Below are 17,848 nucleotides of genomic sequence, written 5' to 3'. Positions count from 1 at the left end.
GCTTGGAGTGAGCAGAGAGAAAGACAGGCTTTTAGGTGCAGGTAGCTGAAGTGGGGAATGAAAACAGCCTGGAGGCATTGCCAAAGGTCCTGTCTAGGGGGGACTTCTGCTCTGTAGAAGTGGACTCGTTTAGCAAGAAAGAAGCTGAAAAGCAGCTGTAGTGGCATGTGTGCCACTTTAACTCTAAGTTCCGCAGGACAAAGACACTTCTAGTTTGCTCATTTTGTTAATTTTACTATTCTGTCATTGGCTTTTAAATTTGTACCATTTTGCATTCTAAACCATTGCTTACCAGCTGTATGTAGCTCCGCTCACTGTACCTGATTCCTCATCTGAAGAAGTGTGCATGCACACATGAAAGCTTACATTCTGAATAAAACTTTGTAGGTCTGAAAGGTGATACTTGACTCCTACTTTGTTTGACTCCTACTTTGTTCTACTTATAGTGGATGCTCTGTGTAACACACCAGATGCACAGACAGTATGCTCTGTAATACATCAGAAGCATGGAGGGACAGCTACCACCAGTGTTCCCTCTACGCTGAGTTAGTGTGAGCTAACTCACAACTTTTTAGCCTCCGGCTAACACATTTTTTACCTTAGCTCAGGAAAAATGGCCCCAGAGCAAACTCATTTATGCAGTAGCTCACAACTTTAATGCCAGTAGCTCACAAAGTTGAATTTTTGCTCACAAGGCTCCACAACTTAGAGGGAGTATTGGCTACTACCACTACTAATCTGACTGAAAGGGAGTAGCACTTAGTGCAGGCTTAGTACTTGGAAACCAGAAGAATTTCTGGATAATATTTCCAGTGGGTTGTGGACTCTAATTTGCGATCCTGCCTCTCCCCTTAAAAAGTAGATTACATGATGCCAATGAATGAAACCTGCAGAATAAGTTAAGCAGACTCTAGAGACATACAGCTTTTCCATGAACAAAAGTGCATTTATTAATTTAGTTATTTGGGGGTGAGGGGGGAATGTATATGCCACCAGAGACCTGCTTGGGGCAGTTCACACAATATAATAAAACCATAAAAGCAACAATCATAAAATTAAATAAATAAAAATAAAATAAAAGGTAGCTATCCTTGGCTGTTGCCACAAAACCAACAGACTCCTGTGGTACCCTAAAGACTCTATTGAAGTCTCTATTGAAGGAACTGTACTGAAGACATTGTGCTTAAAAGGTTGTAGCTCTTTACACTCTGAGTCAGATTCATTGTGGCATTGGGGGGGGGGGGTTGTAGGCAAAAGCTCTCTTCTCCAGATGTATGCCTAAAGAGGGAAATAAATCCTCAAGAACTGTCATAGGACTCTTTTGTTTGTTTGCAAGGTGGTAACATGAATGACAATGTGTGAAGGGAAGGCTGCAAGAATGTAGGATGAACAAAATAAAAGAATCCTTCAAAAGCAAATGGTCTCCACTTATGCAGCAAGCGATGCCACAAAAATGAAAGAGGGAGAACCTCTCTTGTTTTAAGCTCAATCAAGGTCAAGGCTTTCCCACCCACTACAATATTAAATGAGTTCAGAAATCATGGAAGCACTAGTGACTGCAGCTGTCAATGATCACTGGGTTTATCCTGTGAATTGTTGAGCTTTACATAGAAATGCCACTAGCCAAATCTCTCACACATCACAGATGTGCTCACTGTGCACAGCTCTTGCTTTTTACCCACATATGTATATATTTGCCAGTGACAGTAGTTCTTCATGCCTCTGATAAAGAAAGCTCCAGTACACAAAAGCTAATGCCTCAATAAACATAACTGGGCTGAGTTCAAGCAATGCTCCACTATCATGGACCCTTCCTGGGCCGGGGTGGGGAGTGGAGGCTTCCTCCAATGGAAGAGGGGTGTTCCACTGCTGGAAAGGTCCATCAATCACAAGAGACCATTTAGATTCAACCTTTAGAGTCTAAGTTGTCCCAACACGGCCTTTTGCAATTGCATCCACAAGTCACTGAATATTGTGCTATCACTTTTGTTTGTTTTTGCAATCAAGTCACAGTTGTCTTATGCCAACTTGGTAGGGTTTTCAAGATGAGATGTTCGGAGGTGGTCTGCCATTGCCAGCCTCAGTGTAGCAACCCTGGACGTAGTAACCAGGGCTGACCCTGCTTAGCTTCCAAGATCTAATGAGAAGCAATCATTGGCAACTCAATTTTCCTGGTGCACATGACAGTCCAGTTGCAAAAGCTTGCTAAAAAATAGCACGGGGATGGCCAAACTGTGGCTCAGGAGCCACATGTGGCTGTTTCACACATATTGTGTGGCTTTTGAAGCCTCCACTGCCCTGTGGGCTGGCTTGGAGAAGGCATTTCTCTCTTTAAATTCCTCCTCCAAGCCAAGCCAGTCAGCAGCTTGGAGAATTCATTTAAAGTTGCTTTCTTTCCACCTCTTCCTCCTCCCCATCTATTTGCCCACCTGCCTTCCTGGGTCTGAAACATCTGACATTTATTCTGTGTGGCTCTTACATTAAGTTTGGCCACCCCTGGTATAGCACAATAATAATGCAATATCCAACAATGTGCAAATGCAGCTTTTGTTTTACTTTTCCCTCTGAACAAACTTGGTATTAAACAGGTGGATTTGTTGCATGAATGAAAATAAACTATCAAGGAGGTAGTATTTTCTCATCACAAATATAGGAAGGGGCTAATTTAGTGGTGCAAAAACGATGCTGTAAGGTCCCAAGGGAGAAAACAAGCAGCATTTTTTTTTTTTTTTTGCCTGCAAAACTACTGTGAGTTTTGCATCAGTGTTTCATTTTCAGGGCAGAGTTCTCAAAGTGTTTTAAAATAACAAAGTCATGTTCCCCTTTCTCACCAGTGTGTCTGAAAGCACAAATATTACTAACCTCCCTCAAGGGCCCAGAAGTCTCCATCTCCAGCCAGCCTCTGTTTCCTCTTTTGCCCTAATTTTATGAGAGTGGAATGCTACCTCTCCATTAGGCCATCCTTCATAGCAGTTCCACAATTCTCTCTCTGCCCCTCCCAACATTTGTCACTGTAGCCATGAGGCCTTCCTAATTAATGTTTCTTTTTATCCAGAAAGACGGCCACAGAGGCTTGCAGAAAGAAATCTTTGGAAGCTGCTAGCAGAGCTCCTGTGACTCACAACTGTGCAACAGGCAGAAATCCAATAGGCATAGCTTTGCTAATTTCCATAGATGGAATAGGTTAGAAATGATGTAATGACTGAATAAGAGCACTTTAAAGATGCCATCAGGGTTTTTAATCTTTTTAATGTATGTTTTTATGTATTTTTTAAATGTTGTACATCACCCAGAGCTTGACACTAGCTGGGATAGGGCAATTAATCAAATGCAATAAAAAATAACAATACATTTATAAAAGGTTGCATATACATTTACAATTCTTTATATGGGATGTATACGAACGATGGAAGTTTCCTGGAGGCCCACTGGATATAATGGAAACTACTGATGTTTAATTGATTTAACTGGGCTCCCCTTCTTTTCCCCTGAAGCCCATGGGAAAGAAGCAAATAAAATAAAATGAAGAAGGAATCAAGAGAAGCAAAGGTGTGAATTTGGTTTCTGCATGCAGAATGATGCCTGCTGTGTTCCTAAAACCCCTTTCCTAGGACAGAGAATGCATCTGACAAAAAGAGTTGTGTTTCTCGAAAGGTTATGCTACAATAAAATGTGTTAAGTCTTAAAGGTGCTACTGGACTCTTCCTATTTTCCTAGGATAGATTAAGGTGGGTAGCTGTGTTTACTGGACTCAAACTGTGTTCCCTTTCCTAGGAGTAAGCCTCACTAAATAAAACGGGCTTACCTCTGAGCAGATCTGCTTAAATTCCCTGCTATAGGTGTGGAATGACAGCTCCCAAAACTGTATAACTAATCTATCTCTGGGAATGGACTCGCAAACCCTGTGGTTAATGCTGGTTCACGAGAGTCCAGTGAGAGCTGTCAGGCCGCTTTGCCGGTGGTGAAAGCAGACACTCCGTCTGTTAGAAAATGCATTTAAAGTTGCTTTCTTTCCACCTCTCACTCCCCCATCTATCTGCCTTCCTTCTCTTCCAGTGGAATGAGTGTCATGGAGTCTGCAGCGAGCGCCACGCCTCGCGCAAGGCCACCCCGTCCGATTCCGCCCTGAGAAGAGCCTCGCCGGCGCTGTCAGGCTCAGAACTACAAGGCCGCGGCCGCCTGGCGTCAGCAGTGACACAAGCACACCTGCCTTGGCCCAGGACACCTCCGCCCACAACTGCCGCTCCTCCGCTCCGCAAACCCGCCCCCTCCCCACGACCGCCATTCGAACTCGCGACTAAGCAACAAGGGAGAGTTTAGGGGCGGGCCCCTAGGAGATGAAACGAGCCGCTGCGAGTTGATTGGAGGCGCGCTGAGCCAAGAGGCGTGGCCTAACGCCAGAGAAGCGCGCGAGAGCCTACCACGGGGCGGGGCGCCGCTCGAGTGGAATGTTTTGGGCGCGGCGCTTCCGGGTTGAGTGTGTGTGACGTCCCATTCCGAGCCAGGCGCGCTGCGGCCTGCTCAACGCTAGCGGGCGAACTGAGCGCATGCGCCCTGGACAACTTTCCAAGCCGCAGCTCGCCCGAAGCGCATGGGCAGTGGCAGCCGCTCGTTCCCCCCCCCCCAAGTGGGCGCACGCGCAGTGCGCTCGGGCGGTGTCGGTTCCGGGTAAAGCAGTGATAGGAGCGGTTGCAGGAGAGATCCTTGATCGCATCGGCCATGGCGGCAGCGGCGGCGACAGCGGCCCCGGGTGGGGCAGGCCCTGTGCCCGTGCCAGGAGCTCCCAGGCTAGGAGTGGAGACGGTGAAAGGTCAAGTGTTTGATGTGGGGCCGCGTTACACGGATCTACAGTACATCGGCGAGGGGGCCTACGGCATGGTCTGGTGAGTGAGCGCCAACGGCCCGGAGTGACCCTGCCCTGGTGCCGTACCCAGCCCCAAAGCCGAGCCTGGCTGGCTGACGTGCCCCGCAAGTCGGGCTCTTGCATTCGCCGTATGGTCTCGAGCAGACTTCCGCCATATTGTTTCTTAGTTACCGAGCCCCCCTCCCTCGTGCTTGTCTTCCACTAATATTGGACCCACCACTCAGATACGCTCCACATTGGTTCCTAGCTGCTCTGCCGCCCCCCGGAAAGTGAGATTCCCACCCTTTGCACCCCTAGATTTCCTTTGCTGCACATTCATCCGACGGATGCTTTTTTCCCGAATGGCATTGCAGTCCACAAAAACACACCCTGGCCCTGCCCAGTCCTCGTGGTGCTGCCGGCCCCTCCCAGGGATTGGCTCTCGCAGGTCACTCTTCCTCCGTGCCAGTATTTACCTATTCTCTTTGTTTGCACCCGGACTGCCCAGCATCTGGCTGGTATTGCGCCAGCCTAAAATTGCCAGAGGCTAGCCCTGAAAAGTGCTTTTTGTGCCTTCAGCGTTTCCGAAGTCAAGAAGCTTAATAGATGGAGCTCTCTTCTTTTGGTCGCTGCAGCTCTGTTAATAGAGAAGGGACGCTTGATGCATTTCTTAGCCACAGTGTGTGTGTATATACACACAAATTTTTTGCCACTGTGCGACACAGAGTGTTGGACTGGATGGGCCATTGGCCTGATCTAACATGGCTTCTCTTATGTTCTTATTTCTTGCCCCGAGGCTGTTAACAGCACAGGTGTCTTGCTGAGTCAGGCACTGGCTAGCCTCTGGACCTCCTGTGCTGCTCCTAAATGCTGTCCGGCTGTGAACCTCATTCAGCACTGTGACTACTTTAGACTGCTGTCTTTGATCTGACATCTGTGAGCCAGATACTTTTACTGTCATTAACTTGGTGCCCTGCTTAGGCTCAGTGATCTTTTATTGTTCATAATGCATGCAGAATTTGTAGTCAGATTAATCTAAAACTGTAGATTGATGCTAGGCTGTGCTGTCCCTAGAGCCTTCTGGGCTGTTATGCATTTGTGTCTAGAGCTGAGATGCTCTTCACTGTACTCCATCAGTGGCTGTTAGCCATAATGTATTGATGGAACTCTGTCTGGGGCAGTGATGCTCTGTATTCTTGGTGCTGGGGGGAAGCAACAGTGGGAGGGCTTCTAGTGTCCTGGCCCCATTGATGGACCTCTTGATGGCACCTGGGTTTTTTTGACCACTTTGTGGCACAGAGTGTTGGACTGGCTGAACCACTGGCCTGATCCAACATGGCTTCTCTTATGTTCTTACCAAACCAACCTTTGTACTATGAGGCAATAAGTAGGGCCTAGTATAAACTCAGCATCTTTATTTGTTTGAGAAATGTGTACGCCACCTCTTCAGAGGCTTATTCAAGGCAAATTACATAATCATAAGAAGAACTATAATAAAAAAATTGAAAGAAGGGAAGAAGCTGACAGACATTAATTTATATTATTTATAGTCTGTCTTTCTCCCTCAGACTCATGGCAGATTACAAAATGACATTCAGCAGCCCACAATGATCATAGTAAACATCTTTCATACTGGAAACCAGCCATTGAAAAGCTTGAAAAAGCAGAATCCTTAAGGCCTAATTGAATAGAAATCTTTTTTGGCCTGTCACCTCAAGGACAGTAAGTTAGGCACCGTGTGAGTCTGAAGGGGGGGAGCATTCCAAAGGGGAGGCGTTGCCATCACTGAAAACAGGCTGTCTCTGATTGTCATCTGCCTTGCCTCTGCAGGCAGGGCACCAGGAAAAGGACTTGGAAAGGGGATCTTAATTGGCAGGTGGTAGAGAAAGGGTGAAGAGGCAGTCCTTAGGTATCTTGCTCATTTAGGGCCTTAAAAACAGGAACAAGCCTTCAAAACGTTCCTAAATTTTTTAAAAATGGAACCATTCAGTTAAAAGCTTTGATACTTGTGACATTCATACTCCCAGTCTTCATGTTCCAAAGTATTCATTAGGGCCAGGTTTCTCTAGAGTTTTGTATTGCTACTACATATCTCAAGGGCTTTTGGCTCTGTCTGTTTGGACCTCTTTAACTTGGACACCAGGCAAGGCCCTTGCTTGTCTCACGATATGCTGTGCCCAACAGCTGGGTCTTGGACACAACTGACTCCACCATATTGTTCATATGTTGTGCCTGCCATTTGCCTGCCTTTCTTTAAGTCGCTGTCATTCAGCCTGCCATTCAGCCTATCGACAGAATTCTAAAATCTGGGCATTGTCTTGGACCTGTCAGTGTGGTTTTCTTGGGAAGGGGTTCTTCCTCTAATTTGCTGCTATGAATTACAAAACTGTTTTCAAATGTGGGCAGAGGGGGGGTATTTGGCAGTTTTGATTTTTAAAATGTTGGTAACATTAAGGAGGAAAAGAGAGAGTGTAACTGGCAGTTCTGATGGGTATTTAATCTTTGTCATCCCTCTGCTTGCAGCTCTGCCTACGATCACGTCAACAAGATCCGGGCTGCCATCAAAAAAATTAGTCCCTTTGAGCACCAGACGTACTGCCAGCGCACGCTGCGTGAGATCAAGATCCTCTTGCGCTTCAAGCATGAGAATGTCATTGGCATCAATGACATTCTGCGTGCACCTACCATCGATCAGATGCGTGATGTGTATCTTTTTTCTGAATGACGGTCCTCTGTTCCAGTGCTGGAGGGATAAGCTGCAAGAGTGGATGTGGACATATGTGGATAGGCCACATTGTGTCCTGGATTTAGTGCCTTCACGTGCCTTTGAGCCAGATGTGGAGCTCCAGCACTTCACCTGCCACAAAACAGTGGGGTTGCTGGGAACAGATTGTACCTGTGCACCAACACTTTATTTATTTGCATTTTTATCCTGCTCTTCCTCTAAGGAGTTGAGGGTGGCATACATCTGTCTCCTAGTCTCCTGTTTATATTCACAACAACTTTGTGAAGTAGCCTAGGTTGAGAGAATATGATGGGCCCAAGGTCACCCATCTGGCTTCATGGCAGAGCAGGGATTTGATCTTGGGTCTTCCAGATCTTAATTTGCCACTTGAACCATTACACCAAGCTAGCACTGCACTGGCTTCTTCTTGTTTTCATACAGTTCCAGGGCACTCTGCTGTCAATGGTTTTGGCTTAAAAAACTGTCTTTGCCTCTTATATTTTGCTTGTGTCCAAGTATACCAGCTGAGAATGCTTGCCATGTAACATCACTGGGAAAGTCCATATAACTGAACTTAGCTGCTGTGTGACAATAAAGCTCTTTTCTGCTGGAGATTCAAGGGTTGTAAGCTGTTTGCATGGATTGGTCTCTAGTGGCCAAGGTTCCACTGACTATGTATACACATGCACACAAACAATGCAAACTTATTTTCCTTGACTCATCTCTTTGCTATCCCTCTGCTTGAGGGATCACTGTTTCTGTTTGCAGATATATAGTTCAGGATTTGATGGAGACCGATCTCTACAAACTGCTGAAAACTCAGCAGCTCAGCAATGATCATATCTGCTATTTCCTGTATCAGATTCTCCGAGGGCTGAAATACATTCACTCTGCCAATGTGCTTCACCGGGACTTGAAGCCCAGCAACCTTCTCATTAACACCACGTGTGACCTAAAGGTGCCCTTCACCAGCCTTTTATCAGACCCTCTGCTAATTCTTCTGTCCAATCCCCCTCATCCCAGCTTCTCTCCTGTTGTAACTGTTTTTACCTTCCCTATCCTCTTCTCTCGACAGATCTGTGATTTTGGCCTGGCCCGGATTGCTGATCCAGACCATGACCACACGGGTTTCTTGACAGAGTATGTTGCCACTCGCTGGTACCGCGCTCCTGAAATCATGCTTAATTCAAAGGTAAGACGATCGAGGTGAGGAGGATCTGGGAACCAGAACTACTAAATCAGGAAAGAGGGCGAGATCATGTCTATTGTCTTAGCAGGGAGTCAGGATTCCTGACTTCTCTGGAAAGAAAAGAGAGGTTTAGCTAGTACAGTAGAGGACAGCGTGCGGACTGTTATTCTAAGAAATGAGCACTCAGCCAGTATCTAGTAGGTGAATCTTTATCCTTTCGCTGATGCATCACCCAGTTCCAAACCAGCCCTCAATGACGTACAGTGTCCTTTCTTGTTGCAGCCTCTTGGTTGCTTAAGTTCTGCTTTCCAGATTCACTCTACCTGACCCTCTCCAGCTTTCAATTTCTGCCTTCTCCTCAAGGCCTTGGGACCATATTCCTTCCTGCACCCTCTTTTACTTATCCTTTTACATCCTCCTCACCCTTCCAAGGGCTGTGGCAGAAAGTGTCACTCTTCTGCATATGTGCGGTGCCCTTCTAGTCTAGACTGGGAGGAAACAGGGCTTACTGAGTACTGTTCTTTTGCTGGGGCACTACAGTTTCAAGATTCTGTGAGGAATAGGAACTAGAAGGTGAGGATGAGAAGAAGCAAGGACCCCCCAAATCCTAGATTCTCTTTCTGTCTCTTCCCCCTTCCCAGGGCTACACCAAGTCCATTGATATATGGTCTGTGGGCTGCATCCTGGCCGAGATGCTGTCAAACCGACCCATCTTTCCTGGCAAGCACTACCTGGACCAGCTCAACCACATTCTGGGTAAGGGGGAAGGAAGGAGAGCTTTTCTAAACTCTCCCATCTCCTGGTCTTTGGCTTTTTTTTAACTCCAGAGAACCCCTCTTTGAAGTCTAGAAGCCTGTTTTTCTTCTAAGTCTCTTACTTGGTGCCCAGGGGCTCTCTTAACTTCCCATTTCTACAGGTATTCTGGGCTCTCCATCTCAAGACGATCTGAACTGCATCATCAACATGAAGGCTCGAAATTATCTCCAGTCTCTGCCCCAAAAGCCCAAGGTTCCTTGGTCTAGACTCTTCCCCAAGGCTGATCCCAAAGGTAAGAGGGAGAGAGAGGACAGACAATACAGGAAGCAGTCAGGTCCTAACATGCATAGCTTATTGTTGATGACCCCTTTTTCCGCATCCCAGGATGTCCTGTCATGTTCCTGATTGGTTAATGCTCATCCATGCTATCTATGCCAGAAGTCTCTTAACTGTTTCTAACCGAGGGCCCATCTTTTATTCCATACTACAGCATGTAACTGAATTCTGTCTCTATAACTACATGTCTTCTCTTGTTTCTTTATCTACTTCTACACACACCAATAAGTCCTGAATAGGATGTATTTATTTATTTACTGAAGTTATCGTCTCTCACTGAGGCTCAAAGCAGGTTACGCAGTGGAAGTCCATAGCAGTTCACACAAAGAGACATCTCAAAAGTGTGGTGCAAGTTGATGCAGTCAAAGTATGCATGTCTTGCAGGTTTCTCCTGATTGTTGCTCAAGGACCCATATTTTGCAGAAAGTTTCCATTCACTTTTCTGGACATCCACCCATGCACTTTTCTCACATTTTTAAAAAACAGTTGGTTGTTCTATTAAAAACCTGGGCCCTGCTTTGCTGATGACTAAAGAAAGTCTTCATGCATGAAATTAATAGAAATTTGAGAGGCGGCATCTTTAAGCATAACCTTGTGTGGTACAAACGTAGCCAGATGTTAATCTGCAGCATTAAAGCTCTGGGTTTTCAAGCTTTCTTTTGCTGGTTGACCTAGATGTAAAGGCAGCTGGAACTTTTATGTCTAACGGTTTGTGTGCAAGGGAGACTGCAACCCCCTATGCATGTTGACTGGGACAACTTCTCATGCTCTTTGTATTTAAGACAGCAGAGCCAGTGTGGGGTAGTGTCAGACTAGGCACTGGGAGGCCCAGGTTCAAATCCCCACTCTGCCATGGAAGCTCACTGGGTGCCTTTGGGCCAGTCACACACTCAGCCTAACCTATTTCACAGGGTTGTTGTAAGGATAAAATGGAGGCGAGAACAATGTCAGCCAGCTCTGGTGTTCATTGAGGAGGAAGGTGAGGTATAAATTAAGTAAACAAATAAGTGGAGGAGCCCTCATGCATGTGGTCTTTTTTTTTCCTGTCTCCCTTTCCCTTTTTCTTAAAATAATTTTATTTCCATGCTGCCTTTTGGCATTTGCAGGTTCCCAATTCACACCTTGAAAAAGCCACCAGCAATGGTAGGCTTATTCAACATTGAGGAGATTCTTTGGGAGAAAGAGTCAGGCTTCCCTTGAACTACAATGTTAGCAGATGGTTGATGCTTAAAATCTGGAAGGTGTAAAAGGACGGCTTGTATAGTGACTTGTAGGGGAAACAGGACAGGAGCCAAGAATCCTGTGTTACAGACAACTCATTCCTTAGCACTCTACGCCTTCTAAATGAAAATAGAACTTGGTAGTGTTTTTGCAAAGACAACAGGCTGCCAAAAGACAACATACAAAAATGACTTCCTACATCCTATAGATGTATGTAGGTTAATGCAAAGATAGGCAAATTAGAACATGATCCTTGGGAGTAAGTTCCAGTTGAGTTCAGTGGGGCTTACTCCCTGGTAAGTCTGTACCAGGGTTTTAGAGAGCACAAGCATAGTGAGAATCTAAAAAACCTGGTGGGGCGGGTGATCAAGGACATAAAAGAGTACACTGCTGTGCCAGGCCATGAAGAAGAAAAAATCTAAACAGAAATATAACATCTGTGGGTATTAGGATGGGGTCCTCCACGTAGTGGCTTTGGGGACCATGGCGCGCTCTGATGCTTCTCCTGATGCCCACCAAAGGGTTTTTAGAAAATGGCCATGGTTAGGTGGGGCTTTTGCCCAGCAAATGTTAACTGGCTATTGGAGATCTGATTGCCTCTGCAGCAGCTGCCATCACAGCACCAGGATCTTCACTGTGTGACTGAAGGTAAGCTGCAGCAGCTGTTTTGTAGCTGGCTGCTCCTCCTGCCAGAACTCCAAAGGTGCCCACAGGCTCAAAAAAAGATTGGGGACCCCTGTAGTAGGATGCAATTACTTTTTTAGGATACGGCCATCCTTGGATATAGAGACTTCAAATGGGGCAGTGTTAGTTCTTTTGCTATGTTAGAAGACATGGGGTAAAAAGAAATTGAAAACTTCAATGGGGAAAATGTGTCCACAGAATCATTGAGAATAGAAATACTAGACCAAAAAGATGAAATAGGTTTGGGCCAGCGTTCCCTCTAAGCTGAGTTAGTGTGAGCTAGCTCCTCGTTTATTAGCTTCTGGCTTACACATTTTTGTCTTAGCTTAGGAAAAATGGCCCCCAGAGCAACCTAATTTATGCAACAGCTCCACAACTTTAATGCCAGTAGCTCACAAAGTGGAATCTTTGCTCTCAAGACTCCACAGCTTAGAGGGAACACTGCATTGCATGTCTCTCCCTCTTCCCCATCCTCTCCCCTGCACCAGTTCTGCTGGTCATCTTGAAATATAGAAAGAAATTGGAGAGCAGCTACAAGGGGAAAAAATGTACTAGTGGATGGATTTGTTTTTTGCATTGACCAGACTGAGTTGTTCAGAATGGCAGAAAATGTCTAGATGTGATAAACTACTGTGCCTCACAAAATTAATCATGGAGCCCAGGACCGTAGCCAGTTGAGGGGGGGCCACAGGGGCGGTGCCCCTTATGGAATCTGCAGCACCCCCACACAGTCTTCCCTTTCACTGCTGGCTGCAGTCCTGATAGAGCCAAATGCCAGTGAGAAACTCTTTGATTTGCCACAAAGTGAGTCTGGGAATTTGGCAATCTCTTGGGGATCCAGGGTTCTTCTTAAGTCAGTACACAGGCAACTGGGAAATTATCTAGAAAGTCCAACACAATCACATTTCAGTTTCAGAAGAGGAGATTTCTCAAACAAGGAGATTTAAGGCAGTCAGATGGGAGAATCTGGAGGGTCAAATCTCCTCAGGAAGCTTGGCAGTTATTTTAAGCCATCCTAATAGAGGCTTAGATAAAATGTATACCATGGATTAGAAAGGAGCACAGATGAGTTCAAGAGGACAAGAGCTGTGTCCAGACAGCCACAAAAATAGTTGTGTTCTAAAAATTGAAAATTAAAAAAAAATACAAAATCTGGTGAAACAAATGATACAAGTATCTAGGAAAAGACTATTATGAGTAAGTCACTAAAATATATAAATGACCTGCATTTAAGCCATATAACGAAACCAAGTCAAAGAAGTAATACAATGGTTAGCTGGCAAAGGCTGATGTGAAAGGCAGGAAAAATTGCAGGGAAACCAAATGAATTCTTGGCTTCAGTCTTCACTGTGGAAGATGTTTGTAGAACAGTTTGCATTTAAGCCACTGTTTACAATGTCTGTAAACAATGGGGCAAAATCTGAGGAGAGACAGTAAACTGCAGATTAAGGTCACTGAGGCCAGGCAGCAATCACATGCGAGATCTTAAAAGGAAATGATGGAAATTTTGAAAAATAAGCAACTTTTCATTAAAGCATCGTTGAGTTTTCTACCAGTTTTGACAATGGCTAGCACAAATGACTTTTAAAAGAGTTAGGCACACACGTAGAAGAAAAGTCTGTCCGTGGTTATCATACCTGATAACAAAACAAAATTCCCATGGGTTGAATGCAGGAGACCTCAGAATCTTGGATGCTGGGGGTATACAAAGAGGGGAGGGTCATCGTCTTCATGGCCCTGTGGACTCCGGGAAGAGTATGGTCTGCCCCCTGCTGGAAACAGGATTCAGACTAGATGCATGCTTGGTGTTAAGAATTATGATGTGGTTCCAGTGGTCCAATCCATGCCAAGTCAGTGCACTAGTTACTTGTGGGTTCCTTCCAGTAGGACTGGTGGCTTAAGGTAATCATGCTGCATTGCTCTACTAGCTTCTGTGGATACACACCAGTCCCTTACCCACTTCTGTTCCTTTTATGATACTGGGGGGTTTTCCCACCTATTGCTACATGCAAGCTGATTGCTGATACTATGTCCTTTTTTTTTTTCTTTTGCTCTGTTTAGCACTGGACCTGCTGGACAAAATGTTAACCTTTAACCCAAACAAGCGCATCACAGTGGAAGAGTCACTGGCCCATTCTTACTTAGAGCAGTACTACGATCCTTCAGATGAGGTGAGCAGTGCGTCAGGAATGTAGACGGAAGGGATGGGAGAGAGACACTAAGGACTCATGGTTTAGGATTGATGATGGCGGGGGGGGGGGGAGGACGAAGTTTGGGCACTAGGATTTCTGAAAGTCCTCCTCCTTTGTGCCCCATCCAGCCAGTTGCTGAGGAACCATTCACCTTTGATATGGAGCTGGATGACCTGCCCAAAGAGAGGCTGAAAGAACTGATATTTGAGGAGACGGCACGATTCCAGCCTGGCTACCAAGGGCCTTGAGTGGCTTTTTGGACCACTGGTAAGTACAACAGATGCTACATGGGTGGGGCTGGTCTGGGGCTGGAGCTTCTGTTTGGCAGCGGCAGGGCACAAGCACACCTTGACTTCAGCGTTGTTTCCATCATCAAAGGCCAGTTGTTCGGTAGCAGCTTTTTGTGAGCAAGATCTCAGCTGGCACAGCCTGTTACCTTTGGGTGATAAATTAGTGACTTCCCCCTCAAGTTACTAAAGGTTCTGCCTCATGGTGTGCCCTCTCCCCCCACCTCCAGCAACTGGTTGCTTTTGCGCCTGGAGGCTCCATCCCACATAGTGGATGGAGCCAGTCTGCGTGGGGAGTCAGTTTTGTAAGTTCCACGGCCCGTGTGAAACCCTTGCTACACCACATGAGCACGGATGGCACGTGAAGAAAGTTTGACCTGAATGGTTCACATGAACGTTGCCATGGAGAAGCAGCACCATGTGCAAATGCTCATTGCAACTATATATCTAATGTTTGTTGTGCTTTTTTTGTCAATAGATAGAGATTTCACTGCTCTGGGACTTTTTGGCATTAAATAAGCAGCAATGAAGGGGGGGCTGCATGCATATGGGAGATAGGCCACTACATGAAAACAAAACACATTCCAGACATCCAATTCCTGGCTTCGTTCATAAGTTATGAACAAGTGCTTAGACCAGGGGTGGCCAAACTTGTTAAACATAAGAGCCACATAGAATAAATGTCAGATGTTTGAGAGCCGCAAGACAGGAACATCAGGTGTTTGAGAGAGGGAAGGCAGGAAGGAAGGGAAATGGGGGAGGGGGAAGGAGGAAGAGATAGAAAGAAAGCAACTTTAAATGCATTCTCCAAGCCAGCCAGTGGAGTGGTGGGGGCTTCAAGAGCCACACAGTCATATGTGGCTCCCGATCTGCAATTTGGCCGCCCTTAGCTTATACGTTGTTGCATTGTATGTTGCACGACTCCTGAGCACTTTGCTGTAATCCTCACAAGGTCTCTTCCTTTGCAGGTCTCTACTTCACCAGGAGATGATTTGGGACTGTACCCAGCTCCCCTGCTGGATTATGGAGGGGAGCACAGGATTCAGGGGGTACTGATTTGGGGGTGCCCCTGTTGACTTGCTGTACAACTGCGCTTTGCTACGTGGCTGTGAACCCCAGTAACCCATCTCTGGACCCCTTAATGTGATGTATTGGGGTGAGACCCTGGTGCCCAGGTTGGGGAAGGGGAGGGGGCTTCTCCCCTCCCCTACAGGAGGGAAAGGAAACGTTTTCTTTCCCCTCCCCCCCCCTTCAGTGAAACAGAAGGGGGGAGTGTCATCTCCTATTCTGGCATTTTATTGTCTTTGTTAATGAACTAATGCTGATTTTTAGCAGGGCCGTTTTCTGATCCCTTGGGCATTATTAGCAAAGGGAGTTGAACATGACATTTTGGCTCCTGGATGCTCTGTCCCTATAATCCACTGAACCCCAGTACTTTTCCAAAACTGGGGACAGAATCCAGGAGATTTGGCGCCCAGCCTTCTTGTAACACTCCTCCTGAATCCAGGAGCCCTGGTTCCTCCCTGCTCAGAGGGAGGGCATGCCTGCTTTGGGTTTTTTTGTTTTGGTCTGCTGATTAGTGCCAATTTGGAACACTCGTAATGCACAGCTGATCTCCGCTATCGCTATAGATAGCATCTGATAAGCTGCATAGGTAAGATTTTAACCAGGCTGAAAAGTGTGCCCAGTGTTGAAAAGGCACGAATTCTCCCCCTTCCCCCCCCCCCCTTTTCAGCTTACTGTATTGTTTGAGACGCTGTGCAGATCAAAAGGAAGGCTTTCAACTTTTTGTCTGCTTCTTCTCACTGGAAACAGCCCAGCTTTTGTGGTTGTTTGCCTCTCCTTTTCCCCCCTGACTTCCCCACACCTTCCGACTTTGCATCGTCTGAAATGGGACTGTTGCATATGCAGACTCCAGGAAACCAACCGGCCTCGACGACAGCACAGCACTTTTTGCCATCTTGCTGCTATGATTCTATCATGGCTGCCCTTTTAATTTTCCCCCTCCTTGATTTGTATTTTTAAAACGGTGTGCAGGTGTTTGTTTGTTTTTTTAAATCCAGTCTTGGGTTGCGTGAAACAAAGTCCAAAAAGCACGGGATCCAGAAACGTGACTTTAAGGGAGGGAAAGGCTGGGAAGATGATGGACGGTCACATCCGTGGCGTCCTGAGAGGACAGCCCAGTTGCCCCATAACAACCTACCACATGGTTGGAGGAGGTATTTCAGATCCGTGAGCGCTCAAAGGGAGCAGGTGGCAAGACTGAAGTCTGCAGTGAAAAGGAAACCACCAGAGCTGCGATTCTCTCCCCCCCCCCCCACAAACTCCGATGGACTAACTTTTTGATGACGTCCTTCCATTTCTGCGTGCCCCGTTTTTGGGTACCAATTTGGATGAGTGAAACTGGCGGGATCTTTTGGGTTCTTGAAGGAGGAAGTTCTTTAAAGCAGAAAAACTGGAATGTAGGATGTTCTGGTTTTCTTAATGTGATTAAGGGAGGAGGAAGCTTCTCTGAGGTAACATTGCATGATGATAAGCAATGGGCTTCCTGCCTAGGGGTTAATGAAACGTTCTGAGGGAACTTGGATTGAAAGGGAATTAATGCCTCCCCATCCCCTCCTGCTTCAGACTGTATAAAGACCCTGAAATAAATCATTCCTTTATTCCTTCAGTGTTTGGTTTTTATTTTTTTTAGTGTTTTGGGCAGGAGTGGGAAGAAGGTGGAGATGTTATGTTGCCTGACAGGGATAAGTGCTGGCTTTAACAAAAATGAAACACCTTCAGCCTTCTGCCCCTATTAAAATTCCAGGTTGAAATTTAGCTCCCTACGAAGACAGTTGTTGTTCTTGGCTTCAAAACTGGTTTGTCAGGGTAAATGTGAAACCCCAAAAAATGTACAGCTGAATTAATTGGGAGTCTTCGCATGCTCATCGCTGCAGCTGCTTAGTAAACAAGGGCTTGGTGCAGATTTCAAGTTTGCAAAGTGTAAGAGAGGTGGTTTGTCACGAGGTAGGAAGGTGAACATGATGTAAGGGTACAAAAAGGGGTGCCGGCACGGGATCATGACTTGGCAAGCGTGGGTTGGCAACAGTCTTCTCCTTACTGCTTTTGACACACAAAACCAGAAAGAAGGTACGGATACCTCCATCAGCACTCTGTATTTCACAACTGGAATGTTATGGTCACAAGGAAAACAAACTTTGCATGTATGTACAAGTAAAACAAACTCTGCTCCCAACATTACCCTAGATTCACCGCTATGGCATTTTTGAATCAATTACCTGATAGTCAAACTATTATTATTATTATTTATTAAATTTATGAATGCCAGGCTCCAGGACAGCCGGACCTCTTTAGGGCCGAGGATCACCAGTAGATTTCGACCAGTAGAGCGTAGTGCTCTTCCAGGGACATAGTGGACATTGTTTTATTTATAAGAAGTTACAGTTTCAACGACAAGGAAATAGGAACAAAGAACTGCCAGCAACCTGTGCTATGGTACTGGCACTGGCAGAATTTTGGTGCTGAACTGAAGCCCAGTTGTAGTTGTAGTTACAAATGGCGCCTTTTCCTCTGTCGTAGTTTTCAGCAGCAGGAGCAGAAGAGGTCAGGACA

The 17,848-nt window shown here is 46.0% G+C and overlaps 1 protein-coding gene across 1 annotated transcript; it reads left to right on the top strand.

Annotated features, from left to right (window-relative positions):
* The first annotated feature begins 4,622 nt into the window (after nt 1-4,622).
* Nucleotides 4,623-16,904, top strand: MAPK3 (mitogen-activated protein kinase 3). Its single transcript, XM_060256768.1, has 9 exons — nt 4,623-4,883; nt 7,367-7,549; nt 8,337-8,526; nt 8,644-8,760; nt 9,399-9,513; nt 9,674-9,805; nt 13,816-13,925; nt 14,075-14,213; nt 15,202-16,904. Exons 1-8 carry the CDS (start codon nt 4,720-4,722, stop codon nt 14,192-14,194), a joined length of 1,131 nt encoding a protein of 376 aa, XP_060112751.1. The 5' UTR covers nt 4,623-4,719; the 3' UTR covers nt 14,195-14,213; nt 15,202-16,904.
* Nucleotides 16,905-17,848: the final 944 nt, after the last annotated feature.

The sequence above is a fragment of the Heteronotia binoei genome, chromosome 15 (assembly GCF_032191835.1).
Source record: "Heteronotia binoei isolate CCM8104 ecotype False Entrance Well chromosome 15, APGP_CSIRO_Hbin_v1, whole genome shotgun sequence".
NCBI classification, from domain to species: domain Eukaryota; kingdom Metazoa; phylum Chordata; class Lepidosauria; order Squamata; family Gekkonidae; genus Heteronotia; species Heteronotia binoei.
This window is presented reverse-complemented; position numbering and strand designations above follow the sequence as displayed.

Coding starts and splice junctions, on each gene's coding strand:
- MAPK3 (XM_060256768.1), top strand. CDS start 4,720: ATGGCGGCAGCGGCGGCGACAGCGGCCCCGGGTGGGGCAGGCCCTGTG. Junction 4,884..7,366: donor GGGGCCTACGGCATGGTCTG/GTGAGTGAGCGC, acceptor CTCTGCTTGCAG/CTCTGCCTACGATCACGTCA. Junction 7,550..8,336: donor ATCGATCAGATGCGTGATGT/GTATCTTTTTTC, acceptor TTCTGTTTGCAG/ATATATAGTTCAGGATTTGA.